The 23,773-nt window shown below is 41.3% G+C and overlaps 1 protein-coding gene and 1 long non-coding RNA gene across 6 annotated transcripts in view; one reads left to right on the top strand and one right to left on the bottom strand.

The window, feature by feature from the left end:
* DAPK1 (death associated protein kinase 1) overlaps positions 1-2,614 on the top strand; it is an 86,540-nt gene extending 83,926 nt beyond the window's left edge. For all 4 annotated transcript variants that reach the window (XM_041480734.1, XM_041480733.1, XM_041480735.1 and 1 more), the window contains one exon: positions 220-2,614. In XM_041480734.1, the coding sequence (XP_041336668.1) occupies positions 220-1,452 (1,233 nt within the window). In that variant the 3' untranslated portion in view covers positions 1,453-2,614. The remainder of the gene's footprint in view (positions 1-219) is intronic.
* On the bottom strand, positions 539-23,773 carry LOC121360693. 2 transcript variants are annotated; one of them, XR_005956243.1, is made up of 5 exons: positions 23,637-23,773; positions 10,946-11,099; positions 4,163-4,396; positions 2,563-2,945; positions 539-663 (listed from the first exon to the last, which is right to left on the bottom strand). It is a non-coding gene; the product is annotated as an uncharacterized LOC121360693 (long non-coding RNA). The 2 variants fall into 2 exon arrangements; XR_005956242.1 differs by lacking the exons at positions 539-663; positions 23,637-23,773 and adding an exon at positions 11,256-11,348 and having other exon boundaries at positions 2,884-2,945.

Here is a 23,773-nt window from a genome sequence, read left to right as displayed (position 1 = left end):
TCCAGCTGTTGGGCTCTAGTCATCTCATTACTAGTGGAAAATAACAACAAGATCTGGTTTTTGTTCTGAGTATTTGCCATATGTTTAAATGCACTGTTGTTTTTTTCCTCTGAGCAGTTTTAATCAAAATGTCGGGTCAGTCTGTTAGGATGGCGAGAAGGTGGGCTATCATCTTGTATTTCACAAGATGTAAACAGTAACTTTCATATTTATAAACAGATTAACATTATGCAGAGTGAAACTGTCCAAGATGTTGTGCTTCTGGATCCTCGCTGGCTCTGTTCTAATGTCCTTGGAAAAATCTTGTCAGTGGAGAACCCAAAAGCCCTCCATCACTACAGAGGTCGGTACACCATAGAGGACATCCAGCGGCTGGTGACAGATAGTGACGTGGAAGAACTGATACAGATTTTGGATGCCATGGATATTTGTGCAAGGGACCTTAGCAGTGGAGCAATGGTGGATATTCCTGCTCTCATAAAGACTGACAATCTTCACAGGTCTTGGACAGATGAGGAGGATGAAGTGCTGATTTATGGTGGTGTTAGAATCGTTCCTGTGGAACATCTTACCCCATTTCCTTGTGGAATTTTTCATAAAGTTCAGGTGAATCTCTGCAGGTGGATTCATCAGCAGAGCACAGAGGGAGATGCTGATATACGTCTGTGGGTAAATGGATCAAAGATTATGAATCGTGGAGCTGAGCTTTTAGTGCTGCTGGTCAACCATGGGCAGGGTATAGAGGTTCAAGTTAGAGGACTGGAAACAGAGAAGATCAAGTGCTGTTTACTTCTGGATTCTGTGTGCAGCACCATTGATAACTTAATAGCAACAACCTTACCAGGTCTCCTGACTGGGAAATATTACCTTAGTCCTCAGCAGCTGAGGGAACATCATGAACCAGTAATGGTCTACCAGCCTAGAGACTTTTTCCGTGCACAGAGTCAAAAGGAGACATCACTAACTAACACTATGGGGGGATATAAAGAGAGCTTTAGCAGTATACTGTGTTTTGGGTGTCTTGATGTTTACTCCCAGGGAAGCCTAGGAATGGATATTCATGTTTCTGATCTGAATCTACTTACCAGAAGAAAACTAAGTCGACTTTTGGATCCACCTGATCCAATGGGCAAAGACTGGTGCCTTCTTGCCATGAACCTGGGCCTCCCTGATCTTGTTGCAAAATACAATACAAATAATGGAACACAAAATTACTTTCTCTCAAGCCCAGTTCATGCCCTTCTGCAGGAATGGAGTAATGCACCTGACAGCACTGTAGGCATACTAATGTCTAAGCTGAGGGAATTAGGTCGCAGAGATGCAGCAGATTTCTTACTGAAGGCATCTTCTGTATTCAAAATTAATTTAGATCCTAATGGTCAAGAGGCTTATGCCTCCAGTTGCAACAGTGGCACATCTTACAACTCAATTAGTTCTGTAGTGTCACGGTAAGAGGAGGTATTTTGCATGGATATCCTTTCAAAGTGCAGAAAGGATAAAAGATACAGTATAAAAGTTACAGTGCATACTAATTTATGAGCTTTTGCATCAGAGGATCCTTCTCTGGCACCACCTTTTTTGTGCATAACTTTCTACTCCTAACTGTGAGTTGTTGCTCTTTATTAAAAAGACTGGTGTACTTCTGGTGGTTTAAAACTATTTCTGATTGAGAATGTGCTGCTTAATACTGCCATTTCAACTGGAAAGTCTTAACTTTTGGATTACGTACTGCAACTGTTTTATATAATTCTCCCCATAAAAGGTAGGGGGAGAGGAATAGCACATAGTACCTTATGTGTCTGTTTCTTACATTCTTTTTTTTTTCTTTTCACTGTGTCCTCTGCTTAACTTCTTTTTATATTTGTAAGGAGAGAAATCCACCATTTGCGGTCAATCTGACCAAACTTAAGTGCATCGTTTTTAGCTGAAAAAGTGAGTGCCTTTTGCAGGAGGGAGGGTGCAGTTGATTTGAATGACCCTGCTGGAGTTACAAGAACATGCTACCTCTGTTTCACTTAAATTGTCTGCATGCTTATCATTGCAAGTGGTGCTTGCCTGTTAATTTTTCCTGCACTTCCAAGTCATTGGTGATGACTCACGCAGAGCATTCTTGTGCCAGTACTATAGGTATAGGTGTGATACCTAATCAACTTCAATTACAGTCAAATCATAATGTGAAAATCTCTTAAACTTGCCAATTATCATGCTTTGTTATTTCCATGCACCTCAGGTAAAAGTTCATATCATTATAATAGAGTTCAAAAAATACGAGTGTTGGATACTGCAGAATAATATTGTCTAGCTGTCAGTTGTAATTTGTGTATAACAAAGGTTTTCTATTATTAGATCCTGCATTACTTACTTCCTGTACTTGAACACTTTGATGGGGATAAAAAAAAAAAAAAGGAAGCAAGGTTTCTTGCAGTGATAACTTTTAAAGTGATATGAGGGAATATGACCCATTCTCTGTTCTTAAAAGCATGTAATTTTCATGGTGCGATATGTGTTTGTTTATATATATTGTATGTATATATATTAAGACTATTTTTTCCTTAATCTTACATTGTAGTAAATTTTAAAGGATTTTTCTACAAATAAACTGTTGCTTGTTGCATCCTTGTTGATCACATTCTGTTGCTGAAGGGAATCAAAACTTCTTTTCTTTACAGTCATAATTGAGGAGAGGCAATGCCTGCCTTCTGAAGTTCTTGGAGCTTCCTGTTTGACTTCAGGAGAATTTCTTAGTATGCTTCAGGGAATATATATGGGGTTTTTTTTTTTAATTGCAGAGGTGGTCCCAGTACAGCAGAAGAATCTGCATTCATTTTAACAAATGGCGAGCCAAAGTAGTTTGCTACATAGCTTTTCCTTTGTGGTTTTTTCATAATGGAAGCCAAAACAGCAAATGTGAGTCTGTCATCAGCAATTCTCCAAATAATGCTGTGCTGCAGAGAGAGAGGACACTGCATTAGAACTTGTGCTGCAATAATTGTCCTTTACATTAAATATACCCTAATCACACAGGGGACTCTGCTGGTGCTGCTTATTAAAAATCTCAGCATTACTCCCTGATAGCTGCACAGTCTTGATATGGCACACTCTGCAAGCAGTTTACCTCTGCTCTATGTGTGCTGCAAAGGATTTAAGCAAGATCTTCTCAACATGCTAGTTGCTGTTTCCCCTTGCCTTTCTTTGCCTATTTTACCCTTGCTTAATTAAATCTTTCCCCAGGTCCCAGCTATTGCTGGGCTCCATAGTTAACCATTTTTGAGTCTAGTCCTCAATAAGAAGGATGGTTTAGGAGCAATCCTACCCTGAGCTGTCTGTGTTTTGATATTCTGCTCCTGACAAACTGCATTCAGCATCTCCCACCACTGCTCTAAGTGCCCCAGTGCAGAGCCCAGCTCTATGCAGCCTGTATTTACCTCTGTCAATTAATGGCCACTACCATATTTCAGCTTCCAGACGCAGACATATTTAGGACTTCTGTCAGATTCTGGTAAGTGGAGGGGTCTTTCTTGTGTCATAAAACTTCCTGGGTTTCTACTAGAAAAGGTTTCCTCACCTGCCCACCTCCCCAGATGCTTTATGCACACTTGAGATGTGTGGTCAACTTACAAACACCTTTTACTTTCTTTTTGTTTTTCCCTTCCCAACAGCATGTTTCTCACAGTTCCTTGCTTCCATTTACTGTAAAATACAGACCTGGCAGTATAAATTACTTAGTGGACTCTATGATGAGCCTTTGGCTAGCAGTCACAGCCTATTGCATCATTTACAGTTTTCATGGTAATAGGCTCAGGAAAGTGAATCAGAGTCACAGGATAGCTTGGATTCCTTTCTTATAAATCCTGTGCTACTGACCAAAAAAATTAAAAAATTGTTTCCTATATGACAATTTGGGGATTAAAAAAAAAGGCTAGCCAAATGTTACAAGTGAGCATCCCTTCCGTTGCTTCACTTTTGTTAATTATTTCATTTTGTGAATGCGACTAGGAGCAAAGCTTCATTCTACAGTTTTTACAACTGGGTTTAAAAGATGCACAGATCCTGCCCTGACTCACTCCAGAAATGGAGAAAATGCAGGTCTTTGCAAAGTCAAGAGAGTTTAGTCATAAATGTACAGAATGTATAGTACCTGCAAGGAACATTATGAGCTTACCTCCTGACTGTGAAATAACTGAAACTGGAAGCTGATCTTATAGCTTCAGAGAAGAGCTGCTGAAACATAATCTTGCGGATAAACCAATGAATGACAATTTTCATTTTGTCTTCAAAATCCATAATACAGACAAACTCTGAAGTTTGCTGCTCAAGGCCAAGATGCATTACAGATTATCTTGCAGTTTAGAGAAGTATTCTACTGGCACCCAGACTCAAATCTTGAAGAAATTTTCTGAAGAAGATAAGGAAGAAGGAAACACTTTAGTGTAGGCCATTTTTCCAATAATTCTCCCCAGCATGCAGCAGCATGCATCGAATAAAAGAAGTGCTTCATATGACTATTTTTATTGGGTGTTATTGGTTGTACTATTTTTGGAAATTTTGTTGTTGACCTAACTGCTGAGTTTAGAAAGCCACAAGAGATCAGTGGTTACAGGGAAATGATTTTAAGGTAGGCCAAGGGCATCCAGAGACAGCCTCAGGTGGAGGTGGATATTTATGACTTTTTCTCACCTTGAAAGGATGAGGAGAAAAGTGCAAGATGCAGAGAGTCACAGGTTTTAGGACCTTTGGGATTCAAGTGATTGAAAAAATTATGAAACTACAAGAGCTTAGAAACTCCCAAATGTCACATGCTTGACAGAGCAAGGAGATTTAGAAAGGAGCCAGTTTCCTAAATGGTCAGGCCTTACAGAGAGCAACAGTGAAGTTTTTAGGGCTGACTGTGCTGGAGCCAGTTCCATGTCCTAAACCTCTGTTGGCTGTGTTCCTCCCTCAAAGGAGAAGTTACCTCCCTAATTCACTGAAACCTTTTTATTGCAGAGATGCTGTGTTACAGCATTATTGTTTAAAACAGGTGCCTCAATTGAATTGCATCATTATTTCAACTTTGACAATGAAATGGAGGAGTAATGCCCGAATTGTAACTCCAAAGAAAGTAAATGAAGCATGCTGTTGGCTAAGTCAGCGGAGATGGAGCATTGCAGTATCTTTGAAGCTAGCCTAGAAGCACTCTGCACGATATTGAAATTTATTTCTGTTTGATTTTTCATTTGTTAAACTCAGTCCACTGTGTCAAAAAAAAAAAAAATCACTCACATTTCTTTTCAGGCATTGTCTGACTCAGAAGACAAGGCAGTGGGTGGAAAAGAGAAAGAAAATTGGTTTTCAACAATGCCTAAGGCTTCCAAAAGGGTTATAGCCAAGCCACTCAGACATTGCAAGTAGAAGTACTTGGTTCTTCAAAAGTCAGATGAGCAGTATATAGAAGGGAACTGATGGTATTCCTCTGTATGGCTACGCCATTTATCATAACAAGCTTTACAGAGCAGTGGGACCAGCAGCTATGCTGCCTCAAAGCCAGCTAAGGATCTCAGTGGATCTGGTTCAGTTTTGCATTAACCAAACTGACCCAGCGTTTCTGCACCAGCCAGACTACTCTGGGTGAGATCCAAATCCAACACATGCATCTTTAAAAATCATTTTTTAGAAAGCAATTTTGTTGCTGAGTCAGTTGGATGTATCTTAAAATTCACTGACCTGCCCTGAGACAAGACAAACCTGGACCACCTTGCCCAAACTCTGGCTCCTGCTGTCACCAAGCCTAGGACAGCAATATGCACTTGCATACACTAGGCAGAGAGGAAGAGAGAAAAATTTAGGGCAGGGTGACGAGGGGTCTCAAACAGGAATGACTGCTTGGACGTGCTGCATCTTACATGGATTTCTTGGCAAAGAGATGCCAATAGCCTGAGCCTACACATACTCCTCCTGCAGAAATGTAGCACCTGCTGAAATGGTCTAGGCATATCTGGTGGCTCTGTGTCCTGGCTCATGAGTACGCACTCTGTTGTATCTGCACAGGATTCGGAATGCAGCTTGGTGAGATATGTTCCCTATGGATTCAGGCGCAGTCACAGCTGATATACCTGGAGACTATAAGTGGACTGGAAGTATATGTGTTATCTGGAAGTTAACTGGAAGTATGTGTTTATATCTGGACTATATGTGTTGGAAGTATAGTCAGGATGCTTCTGCTGCACCTCATCAATTGAAGCTGGAGGGCTGGGGGAGAGGGTTGGAATCTGCATGAGTAAGGACTGAGTGAGACACCAGCATGTGGTGCACAGGGAGGGGAGGATGAAGTTGTACTTTTCAAAACTGCTGTCAGAGAAACGTGGGAGAGAGGGGAAGGCTCTTGCATTAGCGGGGCTAGATTGCTGATGTTAAAAGACAGCATGTGTATGACTCTTTTGAGTCATCCTCTGCTTCACTTTTTGAGCTGTTCATTACGTTGCAAAATCAACTTTTTAGCCTGGCCACAAAGAAGTACAGTTTGACTAGTCCATTTCCCATGAAGGATGAATCAGCTTCACTTTCAGACCCCCTACACAGGACTGCTTACAAGTCAAAACAGATGTAGCAATCAGCTAAGCAAAAGAAGCGCAGAGAGAAGGTTAGTAGCGAATCCCGCCATCACTAAATTTACCTATATAGCTCTTTAACTTTGTACCATTTTTGCATCTTTCTATTGGCTGCAAATGTGAGAAAAAAAGTACTCTGCAGAGTGCTGTGTGCAATCAATTATTGCTAAGCCAAAATTTTCATTACTGGAAAAACAACAGGTAAAAGTCTGAAATTTTGTGCCAAAGGCAATGTGTCAGTGCATATGAGAATCTGTGTAGGTCCAGACAAGTTGTAGGACAGAAACATATCCTATTCTCCTAAGCTATAGTATGGATTATTTCATCATTCCTAAGGTATGTATCTGCAGAAGAAGCAGGAAAGACATCTCTTTAGAAGTGTTTCCCAGTAACACCTGATAGCTAGGATTAGACTCGGATTTGGTTATACTTAAGAGATTAACAACCACCCTCTACAACTAGAACACTTCAAATAAAAATTTTCTACAGACCCCTGGGGATTGTGCTGGCAGCTAGAGAATGTTGTAACAATTACCCTGGAAAACATGGAAGAAGGTGAGTCACCATAACCAAATTACCATCAGATAAGATGGGCTAAATTTCCTCAGTTGCTCACAGTCAGAAGGAATATCACTTGCAGCTGCTAGACCTGGTAGTCAGGTACCAGTACAGGTTTTAGAGGAAGCTTAAGGCATCATCTGCAGTATCAATCTGCTTATAGAGACTCAGAAAGGAGCTGCATGAATGTTTATACTGATGGATTAGCACAGTTTCCATGTAGGCTTCAAGAACTGAATCAAGGCAAAAAGCTTGCAAGTGCTAATGTGAAGAGGAAGATTTCCAAGCCTTTTTATCCTGGGTAATAACACCTGCCTGAGAAATGAGTTGTAAATCACTTATTGTTGCCATCCCAGGAAAATACAGAAAGGAACCTATCCAGGTGCCAGTCTGGGTCTACAGGACAGATATGAATAGATGAATGCAAAGCTACCATGTGACCTCCCACTTGCCATTCATTCTCCAAGACATACTGTTGGTTTGTACTTAGCAAAACAGAGAGAATATTTTTCAGCAGAAGGTGAAGGAGAGTTACAGGAAGAACAACCTCCTCAACTGTGACTTAGCACCATGCAGCTGTCCTGTTTCTTACTATCATGGCTAGGAAAGCTCTACAGAACTCCCACAGTTACCAAAGAAAAGCATGCCAGAGAGAAATTCTGCCTTTTTTTATACATTCATCTTCAGTGAGGATGTTCAGTTATTTAAACATTGAGTCTTCCCTGCTAGCATAGTATTTTCACAATTCCCTTATCAGAGCCACCTTTCTGCTTTAAATTGCTCACTGCAGGAAAGAGTGCTTCATCACTCATGTGAAACACTGTCTGTGGCACCAGGTGAGCCAGGCATTGCATAGAAGGAGAGCACAGGTCAAAGCAAATGCATTGGGTGCTTGTTAGATACACATGATGGTCCTAAGGGCCTCTTTCTTCTATCAGTTCAACCATGTGCCCAGCTCCAGCAAAATTCACCTGCACACCAAAATTCACCAGTGTGGATGTGATCACTGAATTTCCCATGGATATACCTGTAAACACCAAAATATAGCATCTGGTGAGGAGAATAGAGACGCAACTGTTCTATGTTTTTCTTTCTTTCTTTATGTTTTATTGGGTGCTAGATTTAAAGCATCTTTCACATTGCACCACTGAGCTCAGGAGCAGACTTCATAATCACAAAGGGGTCTCACTAAACTCAAGTTTGATGTTCGTGTGTAGTTGCAATACTGCATCAAGCACTAAGGGGAACATTCCTTCCTCTTTCAGAGTTCATTGGACTACACCTTTTTATTTCCAGAAGTGAAGCCAACATATATAAAAACTGCTGGAAAACCCTTGTTTTCAGCAAATATTTATCATCATCATCTCTGATGCACATTGTTTTTAGTGTGTTTCAATGAAATCTCGAAAAGAAAAGTTTTCTCCAATAGAAAAACATAATCTTTGGCAGAAATTGTCCATAATCTCCTAAAAGAGACTTTTCTGCCAACTGTTACTTTGACTGGTAAGTGAAGTAATATGCAAATTGTTTCTGTTGTTAGAAAACCTAGTTTCAAAAACTGGTATTAAAACACTCCTGCAATCCACTATCAATCTGAAGCAACAACTCCTTGTTACACATCTACATAGCGATACCACAGTGGAGTCATGAGTTCAGTGTGCCTTTGCATCACAGACAGAAGTTAGGGTGGTTTAGCACCAGCAGGAAATTAAACCCAAATAAACCACTGCCCTGACCCCCAAAGGTTCCAGTAACGGAGGGACAAAGGCAGAGGCTATGGGCTGAGATAACAATTTCCTGAATGCCAAAGACAATGGAGTAAGAAACAGGCAATAACAACAAAATGAATACCAAAAGTATACCAAGAGAGAAGGTGTTTTACATACAGAAATGTATTCACCCTCTTGCAAACAAGATAGCAGGTGCTCCCCACAGGTCACACCCACATGGCTCCCCAGACAAAGGCACTATGGCAACCTTCCCATGCCCTAAACCAGTCCAGAACAAGGGCTAACAGAAGGGGGGGCTCCCGAGGACAGTGCTTCCCAACCCCTTCCCAGTGGAGAGGGGGAGGCAAAATTGCACCTTTCTACTGGGGCAGCTGGGTTTTCCTGCCAAAGCCACGCCTTCAGACATGATGTGGGAGGTGTGGAAGAACAACCTAGGCAGGCCCGCTGCAGCACTCAGCCCCACCTCTCCCTGCCACCAGCAGAGGCTGAAGGAAGACCACCTTCCCTAAGAGGAATTTAGAGCCTTGCATACACACATACACAGCAGGTATGAAGACTGTTATGCCACTGCAACCTTATTATTAACATCCACCCAGCCCAGAGCCACATTTTGCATGAGCTAAAGCCAATTTCCATTTGTAGCTTGGAGAAACTGATCTGCAGACCTAATCTCAGCCAACTCAAGGGTTTACTTTTCTATGCCAGTGCTGAGGTTAACCTCAAAAAGTAAAGTGTGCAAACAATGACAATTTTGGGAAGCAGATCAGTTGCAAATACAGTAATTTGAGTTGTAACAAGAAGCTGTTTGTATCCTCTTTCTCCAATTTCCAGTTTTAAAACTTATCTGCCAGGTGAATTAATTTGTCTTTTTCAAATCTCGGAAACATAATGAAGTATGGAAATCTTGTAGTGCAAGTGATTTTGGCTATATTGTGAAACGAGACAACTAAGAAATTGGGCTGGAATTGCTCATTGAAAATATTGTCCAAGAGCACAGTCTTCCATGCCAAGAGAGTCTGATTTCTGCCTCCTCTGCTTGGTATGTGTTTCCTCTGCGTGCCCAGCAGAAGACTCTCTACTGTGGACCAGAGGGAGGTTCCCAGCATTTAAAAATCCCAGCTGGAGACACATGGTGTCACATTTGTAATTCTGACAAGGTCTTTATTAGCACTGCCAACAACAGGGATTTTTTGAGTGTTCTGTTGCCATCAGGCGGGGTGTGGTGCAAGGTTATTAAACTGCCTCTGCCACTTAGTTTTCATCTGACACATGCTTAATTGTGAGGATGTCCTTCCTCTTATTAGTGTTTGAATCAGTCCCACTGTTGATGAGAAGTGTTGTCCAAATCATGTTTTACAGTAAAAAGTATTTACAGCCACTGCCACAGTATTATGGCAGAGGGAAGTTCAGATGACATGTTGTGTCCTCACATTTCCCAGCATCAGCCAGGAATAGCACCGTCTTATTCCTGATGGGCAGAGATGCAGTAGTTGACATGACAAAGGGACTGGCCTGGATGCCCCTATGGGGAGAGGAGGGCTGCAGTGTAACCCATAAGTGAGACTTTATTCAATATCCTCTGTCATCTCCTGCTACTTCTGTTAATTATTTGGAAGGAAACTGGTGTTGAAGGTAGAATGGGAATGTGAAGAAGAAGGAGATGTGTGAATTATGTGGCTTCTAAACCTCGTTGAATGCTTTTATGAACTAGTATATTATGTACTAGTAGCTGTTGATCAAAGGTGCAGTGTTCAGATGCTAAGGACTGAAATCAGAGTCTAGGGTCAAAAAAAGGTTCATTTTCTTGCATAAGGAACAAATTTCACAAGCTGTGTAGCTTTGCTATATCATAAATAGTTCTAGTCCTTCCTTCCAGCTTTTAATCCATCAGGGCATCGAATTACAGTGACAGTTTCAAAACTTGGAAGCCAGATGTGCTTCTCCTAATCTCTGCTCCCTGAAGACTACCTGTGATTACCAACTCCAACAAGCCAAGTAAATAAAACGCTTTGAGGAATGGGAACGGAATAATTAAGTGTTGAAATAATCAGACTAGAAAACGGCACTCACCTTTGGAAAACATCTCCACTGTTTTCTGCAAGGAGCAGAGACAGCTTTAAATGGCAGCTGGAGGCAATGACAAGTCCTCTTCATTACTCCCCATGATGCAGAGTCTTGGAAAAGGGAGGCCCTTGTTCATCCGCAGTCCGGGTAAACAAGGCACCTGGAAAATAAGATAAGCCACACTTTCTAAAGCCAGCCCATGTTCTGGTATGGTTTCCTGGAGAGCCCTGTACATCCAGTTCTGAGAGTCCCTTTAGACTGTTTTGTAAGAGGGAGTCTAATTCTGCCAGCTTACTAAGTGCTGTGTTCAGCTTACCTAAGCTGTCTTGTAAATGTGTAGTTAGTGTGAAACAGTAAACAAAACTAAGCATGCAGCAGCTAACATAACTCCACGTTTGGGGCAGAGAAGAGCAGGTGCTCTTCTGGATGATAGCCACAGTTCAAAGCCTTAGTCCATGTGTTTTGATCAGGAGACTGCTGGCAACTGATCAACAAATGTGACCAAGGCTGACGTCACCTGTTTGTTGTTGGTGTGTGAGAGTGCATGTGTGTTTATAACTGGAGATGACAGCAGTTAGGTACGCTGTTGCAGCAACTTCTGTGCTTCTCACGTTTTGCTTTTTTCTACTTTTTAGTTTTACTTACGTCCAGAATGTTTGGGCAAAAATGGAGAGAGAGTAATAGAGAGTTTATATAGGATGTGTATATGTAAGGCTAGGTGTATTAGATACTGGTTGGTGTGAATCTCTGCTTAGCCTGCAACAGAAGAGATTTTAACCAGGTTCTGCCATAAGTCAGCACTCTAGTCCCAACACTGTAAATTTTGATCATTCATTTTTCCTGGGTTTCTTAAATTAATCTAATGCTGTGTTGCACCAGAAGGGCAAGACCTGTCCTATCCACCCTTGCTTTGCAGTCTTTTGGGTCCACACTAATACCTGGGATGCTCAGCCAGTTCAGCTCACTCATCCATCAGGAGGAAGCTGTCATTTGGCTTTGAGGGCATTGTCTGCAGGCCAATGAGCTTGCTGCTACAGCTTAGATCAGAAATGAGAATTGACAGAAGAGGGAAGTCCAGAATGTCTTTTTTTCAGAATTAATCCTTGTTCAAATCAGCCTGAACTGCTTGGTAAACCACACCCATAAATACTTTCAAACTATACAAAGGTTTAACTTCAGTATTTGTTTTAGCTAAAAGTATTTCCATGAGCTCTGGTTAAACTGTCTAGATGCAAGTAGCTCTTGGCAGAATACAAAATGTTCCTCTACCCACTTCCAGGGAAACAGCAGCTATCCCAAATCCAGAAATACTAGAGATGTGACCTGGGAAAGCCTGTACCTGGAGAATGTTCAACCTCATGGGCAAGACCTGAGTACCAGCTGTACCTTCTCTGGAGAGGACAGCACCACAAATGCAGCACTATGGGATTGACCTCTCCTGACTCACGGCACTCTCTTCAGTACCAGGTTACTCCTGTTAGAAAATGGAGAGTGACATCCACAGCCCTTTCCTTCTCTCCTCAAGCACCTGGGTACAGCTAATTCTGGTCTATTTGGTGATGAAGGCAGGGTTAGTACTGAAGAAAGGAAAAGGAAGTTTTCTGTACTCTTGCCTTGCGCCACAGGATTCCTGTGCTGAAGTCGCAGAGTCCTTCCTGGACCCTGCTCTCTTGTGGTGTGCTGACAGTCCTGCCCTGCCTGCAAGGGCTGGGCTGCAGCTCAGCTGAGGGAATGTTTCTGAAACTAGTTCAAGTCTCAGTGCTGCAGAAGCTCTTGAGCTTTCAAATGACCATGACTTTTGCTAAGCTCTTTAGAGCTATATAGGCTATGCAGGTCCTGCAGCACCTTCACAGGTGCAGGACCTGTGCAGATTTGAGCCATTACCACCTCACCTCAACAGTGTCTGGACTTTACAGGCTGCAACAAAACAAGCACTGGCAGGAGAGAGGCTAGATGGAGGTGTGGATGAAAAGGCACAGAACATGAAGAAGAAATGTGGTACTACTCACTATTAAATGTTGCTAAGCAAAACTCATCTGTGTGTCATCTGTCCCCCTTCATCTTTTTCATTATATCCATCAGATATTTTTAGTCTATTGGCTTTTAGATTGATTGCTTTCAGTCTGAAAAGAAAGGGGAAAAAACACATAGGCAGCAGCTGATGCAAATGTTGCTTCCTAAACCAATATAATGACCAAGTTTAATTTTAAATTCAAAGCAAGACTCAATGTTCCATTTATTGCACACCCAATACCACTGGTGGTTTCAACACCTGAGTCTACATCATTCTGTCTGGGTTCAATTATCCATAAAAAAAATAAGCCAACAAATCATGCTAGTTCTGTCAGTGAGTCAGAAAGCATCTTCCTGTATTTGAACAAACCCTGATGAATTTAAGGGATGTTCTGTGATCCTGCTTCTGAAGAACGGTCTTCATTTAATCTGTTCACTCTTCGCCCTCAAAGCAGCGGGGTTTGCCATACTGAGGCTGGCACATGGCTCCAGGTGTCTGCAGGGGCCATGCTCCAGGACCAGCCTTCCAAGAAAGTCACCACGCTGACAGCTAGAGCAGAGGTCAGCTTGGACCCCAACACCAGGTCAAGTGTGACCAAGAATTAAGGCATTGCTTTTGGATGGTGGGTTTCCCAGGTATTGCAGCTGGATATCAGACTGTGGACAGTACCACAGCTAAACTGTTTCTGTAGATTAGTGTGAACTTATTCTCTGAGTGGCCCACGTTTTCTTACTAAAGAATTTACAGCACCTCTCTTCTCACAATATGACCCTGCTTGCTGGGAAGAGGGCATCCTTTTGTAACAGTATCAGCTGCAGACTTACCAATGATGCATCCTCCTCACATTTCTCCCTGCCCTCAGATGTTTTCTGCACTGTGGGGAAGATATGCAGATTGGGAAAATGACACTTCATGTGAATGGAAGATGGTATTCATTTTTACAACTTCCAGCATCTTCATGTCTCTAAATCACGTGTTATAAAAACAGGAGTACAGACAGCTATTTTTAATTGTATTAACATGCATGTTTTGTCTTTTATTTACTTTTGTTTACACTAATTTATTGCGGCTTTGGAAATCTGAATTTGTGAATTATTTCCTCTTCACGTATAAAGCAAATCTACAGACCCATCAAAACAAATAAGTAGAAAGGACTGGGCTGTGCTGTGGGGAAAAGTTGTCCAGTTCACAGCAGGCAAAGGATCTGTCATTGCTTCAGATGTAGATAACAGCAGCCTTTCGGCCCACTTCCAAAATGCAGAGGTAGAACATTTACCTCTCCAGCAATTAAAAAAATACACTAGCTAGGATATGAGATACATTTGCAATGACTTAAGAGACATAAACATGAAATGGAAATGAAAAGAAACAAGAATTGTTCAGGATAAAGAAAGATGGGGTCAACTGAAGAGGCATTTAAAAGATGGTTTATTGCAAAATCAGTCTCATGGAATAATCACATTAGAAGCCACACATTAGATGCCTTGTATCAGACGCCGTTATAATTCTAGTTACAATGTCTTTCATAAATTTCTTATTCTAAACTTCCACAAAGCTTGCTAGCATCTTCATAACCAATTTCTAATTGCTGTTTTACATGATTTGCTACAATGCATCTTCTCTATCAATCATATGACTCTACAGAAACTTATTGCTGTATCTTCTACTTTTTATCAACTCTACAACAAGTTCTATTGTGAAACTTTAATTGTATTCTACTATCTTGCTTAGCATATTTGTTCATTTATATGAGGCCTACATCTACTTGCTTAAAACATATTTCTGCTTAAACGACAAATCTTTATTCTTATTTCATGTCTGTTTCACTAGTCTATTCTAAACCTTCAAGCCTTCTTCAAGGTCTAAGGTCAAACACTGTATCCATCTCTATCTCTGAGCTTGTATGCTCAAGGCCTTGGAAGCTTTTCTGTGCCTGCATTTCCCACAAAGACTTCATTCAAGTGAAAAAGTAGAGACAGGTGAGAAGGCAAAATGTAAGCAAGCAGGTTTGTCACGTAAGCAATTCTTCCAGGCTCTAGATTAGTAATTTTTCTGTTTTAAAAACTGGGGTTTTTTTTTTTTTTTTTTTTTTTTTTCCTGCTTAGATGTTTATGGGTTTTTTCTTTAAACTGTTCAAAACTGCTTCAACAGTTGAGTACAGGGAAAAACTAAGAGAACGTGGTTGGGCAGAGGAGTCGCCCAACTTGCCTGTGTGAAGATACTTCCCTGCGCAAGTACTTTAGGTAGGACAAACCCACTAAGTACCTTTGAGGACTAAACTGAGAAGTCCAAATGTTGAAAATTTTGTTGGAAGCAAAGATCTTCTTGGAGAAAGTAATCTGTAGACAGCCCCTTTTCTGGTCTCACTTTCCCCTCCTAAGACAGCAAGTAAGCCAGGCTTTTTCACTAGTTAGGTATTTATCAGTATTATTAGGGCAGGAGAGGGAGAACAGTCTCGTATTCTGAAGCTGAGTTTCTGTAAAGAAACAGGAACCTGATTGATTTGCTCAGAAGAGTTGCTTTTGCAGTGTAAAAACATGCAGCTCCTACTAGTAGCCACTGGAATTTGACGACTTTCTAAAAACTGCCTTTTGACAGCATCAATAACCAGGCATACAAAGCACCTCTGATGTTTTCCTGGCTGTAGCAGTTTGTTTACCCAGTAGCACTGAGAGAATAACATGCCCATATCTCTCTGTAAGGAGGCTTCCAGGAGCTGCCTCCAGCTTGCAGACACAGGCATTGTTGCTGGCTCTTTAGCACAGACACAGCTTCAGTCTTGTCATCAGTGAGAAGGGGGAGGCAGTATAAAGGACTTTAGAGAGCATCCTCAAAGGACTCTAATATGGTATATGCCAGCTAAGAGTTTCATGTAATAGCAGTTGTCACATGAAAGAGAAGGGACTGCAAGTGAATACAGTGATGGGCAACTGTGCAAACCCCAGCCTGTTGTGAGTCAGTTACAAGTAACATGCACCTGGCAGTGCAGAGATGCTTCCAGCCAACTCTTTACGCTACTCTAACTTAATACAGTTCCAGAGCCAAGAACAGCTTTGATGCTTGCTTGCTCATTATTAAATGTTAGAATAGTATTTGGTGCTGGTTCTATCCTAAAAGTCATCCAGACTAGAACTGCAGGTGCTGCACTTTGGTATGAATCATAGCATAAACATTGCCACAGTCACTGCTTGTCACAAACAGGTTTATTTCAAAATGACCATTGCCAAATTCCTGCTTTGTTTGGCTGTTTTACAATTCTTCCTCAATTCCTGACAGCAACTTGCAGTTGAGAGGTGAGAGAGACGGTCTTGGTTTTGTCCCTCATGACCCTTGGAGGCACAATCTGTACAATTTACCGGTGAAAGAAGGTGAGGGCTCTCTCATATGACCATTCCATAAGAGAAACAAACAAGCTGATTTCACACAGTCTTCTTTTTTTTTTTTTTTTTTTTTTTTTTTTTTTTTTTTTTTTTTTCTGCAATATAACCACAAATCTATTACATCCGATTTCCTGCAGAGCCCGTGTGCAATGCATCCTGGTAAAATAAGGGGAGGTGTCTGGTGCAGGGAGACCCTGGAGTCCGCTCCTGCGCTGATTTAAGTCCCTGCCTGGGGACACAGCATTGCACAACCATCAAACTGCATAGCACAGCTTGCCCTGACCCCATCTCCTCCCCTCTCTCACCTTCTGTCTGTCTGTACAGGGGCTTCTGGGGAGATACAAAGGGCATTGCAGCAAGAGGGACACATCTCTCATCAGACCTCAAGTCATCCCACTCTCCCTTTGCAACACCGTGCCTTCAGGCTGTCAGCTACGGTAAGAATCCGGTAAACAAGAGCACAAATCAAAAAACAACATTGTGACCTATTTAATGGGAAAAAGACTATGTCAACCCAAGCTACTGGCAAAACTAGTTTCATTGCAATAGCTGCTAGCCAAGTAAGTCATGTGTGGGCACATGCATTTAAAGTCACCGTGCTAGCAGGGCTCCTGCTCCACACTTTTAAACATCTCTGCGAAGGCTTGGTTGGATAAGAATGCATCTAGGCACATGCTGCTTCTGCAGGAGCAAGAAGATTCTGAGAGTTGTTTCTCAAAGGGAAGCATAATGCCTTTCTTGATCAAGCATTCTAGATACCCTATCTGTCCATGTTAGTGGTGTGTGGATGTACCCTCTGAGCAGGCTCCGTACCAAACACAGTATAGAGGACAGTGCTCTCCACTCCATCTTCTGCTGCGTGCTTTCAGTTACCTCCTCTGTGCAGATAGAGCTAGGTAACAACATGAGAAGAAGGAAAGGAAAGGTTTGCAGGGATATTTACAGAACTGGGGATGGCTTTTGAGTCAAAAAGAAGGGGGACAGACAACAAACCAAACCAAATATATTCCAGTCTGAGGAAGCTCCAAAGAAATCAAATAATTCAAAATAAATCAAATTCCAGTGGCAAAACTCTACAGAGACAGTAAGACAAGAAAGCATAAAGCAAGGCTCAAAGACTAGTGAAAAAAAAAGCCATAAGAAGGTCAATGTAAAACAACAGCTTTGATCTTCTGCCCTAACCCTGCTGGTTTCCATGTACAAGTAATATGACTGCTAATCTCATCTGTGAGCGGCATAGCTTCATCAACTCTTGCCTGAAGAAAATGTTCAGCTTGTGATGCTAATTTAAGCCCGCAGTTTGGACTCTTTGGACACTGGAGATATATATATATATTTGTATAGTACAAGTTGAAACAAAACACTAGTGATCCTCATACACTTCATTGCAGAAAGTAACCCTGGCAAAAACTGCTCTGTGGTCTTCACAGTAGCTTTGGGGCAGGAAGAAAATTTCTTAACAGTTCCACATGGCCTCCATAGCATACAATTTGCTTACACAACTCTTTGAAATTTGTTAATTTCTCAAGTCAGGTGTCAAAAAAATGCCAGGTTACTCTCCATTTAGTCTTCTGAGAAATACTGTCTTAAATTATACACTCTTCAAAAGACACTTTAGTTAGCATACTGCATATATGTGCCCTATAATAAGTTTTTTACTTTAGTCTTCCTGAAATTTAGTATAGTGCTGGGAAAAAAAAATGATGCAGCACATCGCAAGTGCATAAAAGACTTAGTGTTATCAGCCACTCCTTGAGCAGAAAAAAATAATTCTTCCATCCCACTGAAGCAGAGAACTTAGGTATTTAGGGCTTAGTCCTGCAAACATTCAAAAGTGTGTGTGTATGTGTGTGTGTAGTTTATTCGTGTGAGTGAATTGACAGAATTATATGAGACCATTTCTGTAGATAATAATACAAGGCATGGTTTTTCAGTGTCTTCAGAACATGACTGGAAGTTCCTGCCAAGTGTTGTAGAAATGACACCTGTAGAAATGGGAAAGTCGTCTATTTCTAAAAAGTATATTGAATAATGGATTACTCAGGCAATATATTGACCTTTAGTGATGATTCTTTCATCTTAACTGCTTTTCTAAGATGCTTTCTTAGGAAAAAAATTGATGTTTATTGTCATCGTGGGTTTCTGCTACTGATGAGAAGCACATTGTCACATCATACTTGGCAGTAGCAGGATGCTCAATCTTTAGTGATTTCACTTACCCCAGATTTACCTAATCAGACACAGCCAAACAGAAAAGCAAAACTCATCCTGCCTTTGCCTCCTTCTTTGTCTGTAGGATGCCTGTTTGCAGTGCGAAGTCTTGAGCTCCGTAGGAGCAAGGATATTGCACTGCCCATTTACTTCAACATACTTCAGTTTCTTTACAAAAGAAGCACACGTAGGAATTGTTCTTCTTAGCTACAACCCATCAATTCCAAGAATATATCAGACTTCAGTAATAACACAGAGGTAGCTGTGGGATCTTTTGCAAGTAAATGAGAGAGCAATAGTGGAGATAGATGTACACATGGATGGCAGAAAAAGTATTGTAAGGAACCAATGTATTTTCTTTATGTTGGGACTCACTTTTGTCTCCTGTTTGTTCTTTTCTCCCTGTATCTCTTCCCATCCTGACTGAGTGAGTGAAAACTGTGCTAGATTGGAGCTACAGATGCTCAGATCAGGGAACACTGCAGTGCAGCTGCCAAGAACTGGTTTGTGGCAGCTGTGGTCTCCCTGGCTTTCCCCCAGCAGAGGCTCTGGTTTGGTTTTCTTCTCTCCTATCAAAAAGCTGCCTTCCAGGCAAGTTGGAGATTTCTCCCTTTCACACCTGACTTGTGATGGCTAATCACAAGATTCAAGATCGCGTCAAAAGATACAGCAGGAAAACAGACACGTGGACGATATGGTGCCCTTGGCCTTATATTCTCTATGGGAAAAACAAACACAAGGTACTGGTGGTCTGACTAAGGGAGTGGGAGCAGGACAAGTGTGAATCTCACCATTTATTCTGCATTGCCTACCTAGCAAAACTCTTACTCACACACTTTCAGCTCAGCCTACGTAAGGATGCACGGTAAGGCACTGTGTGCTTCACTATGATTCATGTGAAACTTGCAGATTTTCTTGACTAGGAAGGTTGTTTGAGAAACGTGAGGTAGCCCTGGTGGTTCCCAGAATCATGGGAGAGAGGAACAAAATGGAAATACAGGGAAAACAGGCAACAAGCAAGTGAATTATGCATATACACTATTGCAAGTACACAACTGAAGGTAAGAATAAGGTTGTCCAGGGACCTGAGGATAAAACTGTTCATTTATGATATATCTCCCTTGCTTAGCATTCATAAAGAGCCATCCACAGCCCTAGTATCTGCAGTTTTACTAAAAAAAACTCACTGCACCCTGCAGCTGAATGGCTGTGAATGTACCTTTGCTCCAGTATGTGTGAACAGTATACTCTTGGATTTCTCTGCTTGAGGAAGAGAACAGCAAAAGGGCAGCCAAAACCTCACTGGGCCATGTCTGCTATTTTCACCTTCAAGCCTGTAGTGAATTCAGGATGTGGAACTACATCTGAGCTGAACTGAATTACAAGCACAGTAGATGATTTTTGTATTTTCTTTCCAGTGTTTTGCATTAAAAATGCTTCAAGCCCTTGTCAAAGAACATACTAGCAATTCACCTTAAAAAAAAAAAAAGGTTTTGGATTTTATCTTCTTCCACTAAAGTTTGGGCAGTGCTGCAGCAGCACATACACTGATTTGTCAGCGCAGAAAATTTGTTTCTGCAACCAGGCTCTAGCTGGGAAAATATGTTGAAACAAATTCTGACAGCTGTGTGCAGGTCTTATAGAGACACTAGTCCTAAATTATTTTCAGGTTTGATCCCCTATCCCTCACAGGTCTTGGTTAACAAAGTATTTTTAGTTAATGTTCATGGAAGAGGAAGGTGTTTAATCAATGCAAAACATTGCCTGTAGTAGTGATACAACTACAGTGAGGTATTTTGTCATCTCTTTTTTATTTTGTTTTGATTATCTTCAGTCAAGATCTAGCAAAAAACACACAATGTGCATTAACGCAATATCTAGGGTGGCTGCTGACCTCTGCTTTCCTCAAAGGATAGTGATAAGGTAAGGCTAACACTTAATGAAATCAAATTTGACAGAGTGAATTGTCTTGGTGATAAAGCTTGAGTACAGGGGAGGAAGAGCTTATTTTTGCTATTTTTATTTTGAAGAATTTGAGGCATAAAAGAACACTATAAAGGACTATGAACTGACTTAATGGGTGGAAGAGTCAGGGGAAACATTAGAAAATCCCATATATTCTGCTTAAGCCAACTATCAGTCACTTCTAGCAACTCTGTCCTTTGTCTTCATTTTCACTCTGCATCAGGAACTGTCAGCACACAACCTTAGTCACCTGAGGGATGATTAAGAGAAAGACCACTGGCGGCAGAGGGGCTCAAGGTTGAGGAGATGGACTTCTACCTCACTGAGGTTACCGCAGGAGGAGCAAACAACCTCAGTGGCACTGGGTTTGTACAGGATCATCAGACAGGCACAACATTTGCCTCGAGTCCAGGTGAAAAGGGCATGTTACAGCCAGAGCTAAAACACGCAGACATATCCATGCTAGACATTCTGGTATCATTTAAAAATATGTTCATATTGATTCTAGCTTGAAAGCTAACATGAAAAACCAGACAGTTGTCTGAGTCAGTTTTCTAAACTATTTCTGAAAGACTTTTTTTGATGACTCTCTGATTTAATGTCTCCAGTCCCCTTCAGACAAACAAGGCAACTGAAGACTTGCATACTGGGCAATAGGCAATGTAGATCTTAAATGCGGCCAAATACAGGAAGAAGTGTAGGCTTGTCCCAGCTGGATTTTGTCACTTCTGCTTGGCTTTTCTTTCAGTGAGAAGTAAAGAAGGGAAAATAGCTTTCTGTATGGTATTAGAAAACTTACTAGAAAACTCACTGAGTCTCATCCAGTGTTTGATTAGAGAATACTGTTGGTTTAGTTTTAAATACTGCTTCAAGGGGAGACATTTTTAGTAATATTATAATGGAGCATTTTAATTTATTATAGAAAACTAAATACAGAATATCACTGAAGTATATTTTTCCATTAATAACCTGCTTGACCCTGCTTTCTAGGAACTTTAATTTACAATCTGTGAATGGTTTAGGACAGTACAAACTCAGTCTATTGAACAACAGATGAAATAATGTGTGTGATCTCATATTTGAATTCTGGATATATTTTTTCATGAAACCCAGGAAGAGAATAGCTGTGCCAGTATGCAGCCATTCTTGGGTGCCCTTGCCTTGTTACAATGTAAAACTATTTAGAGTGAAGTCTAGCTGTGCTAATGTAGTAGTACTGCCTGGAAAAAAAAAAAAAAAAAAAGTACAAAAAAAAAAATTAAAATTTACATTAATTTACACTTAATATTTACATTCATTGCCACTGTACATATAGTCAAAATGGCCACAAAATAAGGGTGTTTTAGGTAAACTCTAGACTGCCAGTATGTTGATTCTTTTGTATATTTCTTAACTTTCATTCTCCCTTCCTTCCTCTGTGTCAGTCTTCATCACAGTATTTGGGGATTAATCTTTTGCAGGCAGCAGTGAATGTACCTAGTTCTAGATCCAAGTGTCAGGACTGAGGGTCTCTGAAGATTTGCACTGAAACCTGCACCAGGAAAAGCCTTTGTTAACAGACACAGTAGCTGGAGCAGACTGGCAAAAGCCTTAAACACAGCCTCTATTTTGAGCAGCTATTTGTTTAGCCTAAAAACAAAGTCCTTAAAAAAAGTCAGCTGGGGGAGAGGAAACAGGCGACACTCCGTTTGGATTGCACTGTGTGCTCAAGTGTCTGCCCTTCATGCTAATGGGAGAGCTTGGGACCACTATCAGGGGGACAGAGAGCAGAAGGCAACCCAGGTACACAGCACTGGGACAGCCTCTGAACAAAGGGGTTTCATCACCACCTTTCCAGCCATGGGCAAAGGCCAAATTTTTTGCATTAGATCATGGATATGGTCAGTAATGAGTTGTTTGCAGGCCAGTGTGTAAAACAGCTTACTTAGCTAATATCCAAGTCTGACTTTGAGCAATAGAACTTAGGGAGGGAGGAATCTGCAGGTGGAGTACACTGTAATGTGAATAGTGAGGCTTGGCTTGAGCAGGCCCCAATATTAGGCAGTCTAGCACAGCTGTAACTACTGTAGGCACCATCATGACCACTCCAGGTCAGCCCACTTTTCTGGTAATGCACGCACACCATGAGATAGCCTGCTACAAGAGCAGAGGAAGACTCTGGTGACAAAGATGAGAAGTGATTCTATGAATACTCCGTCAGTCACTCACTCTGCTCTTCTGCAAGCCCGTGGGCAAGGTCTAGTAAAATCCCTGTGGATGTTTCCATATGGAGCAAGAGGAAATTGCATAAGCTTATATATAGCTGCTCAGGAGACAAGTTTGAGAAGCAGCATTTGACCCTCAGCTCTGCAGCTGCTGCGCTATGTATGGCCTTGTCATGGAGCCATCAAGACACTGCTGTGATGTGAAAGAGTTTCCTAAAGTATCTTGTTTCATGCTGGCGACTAACTAAATCAGCTTCACCTCATATCCAGATGAACGATCTCTTGCACACACTCACCTTCAGTGGCAAATGAACAACCAGTGCAGAAGTCATTTGCCTTCTGCTGTGCTGTCCTGAAGCTTGTGGCATACATTTAGGATGCCTCACGGGCTAAGGCTGACCAAAGGAGAGATCAAAAGAAATTCTGCTCTACTGATAGTGCAAAGATTCAAATGAAGAACGTCCTTGGAGCCATAAAAGTTTTACAAAAGACCTGGTGTAGTGTGTCTGCCACAGTGATTAAGAAGTTACTAAAATATTTGAAATTATAATGTAACTTTGGCAGCAATTGCCAGCATCCTGAGGATCAATGGGCTGACAATGCTTCAGTTGAGTCTCAGAGACTGACAAGGCAATGCACATTTCACTCATTTATATCACATGCATGTTCATATTCCCCAAACTAGGTAACCCTGGCATTTATCTTGACTTGAAGTAGGAGAAGAGATGTGATGCATTACAATTTACCATGGCTAATCATGGTATTGAAGAGCCTATAGTGATTTGTTCATAGTCATTAATTTGATTTCAATGGCCACAGCTGCACATTCCTGCTTCTTCTTTCCTCAGTCTTTCTGTTTGTAAAGCAGGTGTGAGTCACCTCTGCTCTTACCTCAAAAGCACATGCAGTCATTTTGCTCTTACCTGATTTTCAGGAAAACAAACTTTAGACCTGTATTTGATTGTTTCAATAGCCTCTCTCCTCTTCTGCAAGCAGCTTTTGTTTAACCTTCTCTCACATGATCTGTTAATGAAGCCCAGCCTGTAACTTTTAAGTTTAA

This window comes from Pyrgilauda ruficollis, unplaced genomic scaffold (genome assembly GCF_017590135.1).
Source record: "Pyrgilauda ruficollis isolate IOZ18807 unplaced genomic scaffold, ASM1759013v1 scaffold53, whole genome shotgun sequence".
Lineage (NCBI taxonomy): Eukaryota > Metazoa > Chordata > Aves > Passeriformes > Passeridae > Pyrgilauda > Pyrgilauda ruficollis.
This window is presented reverse-complemented; position numbering and strand designations above follow the sequence as displayed.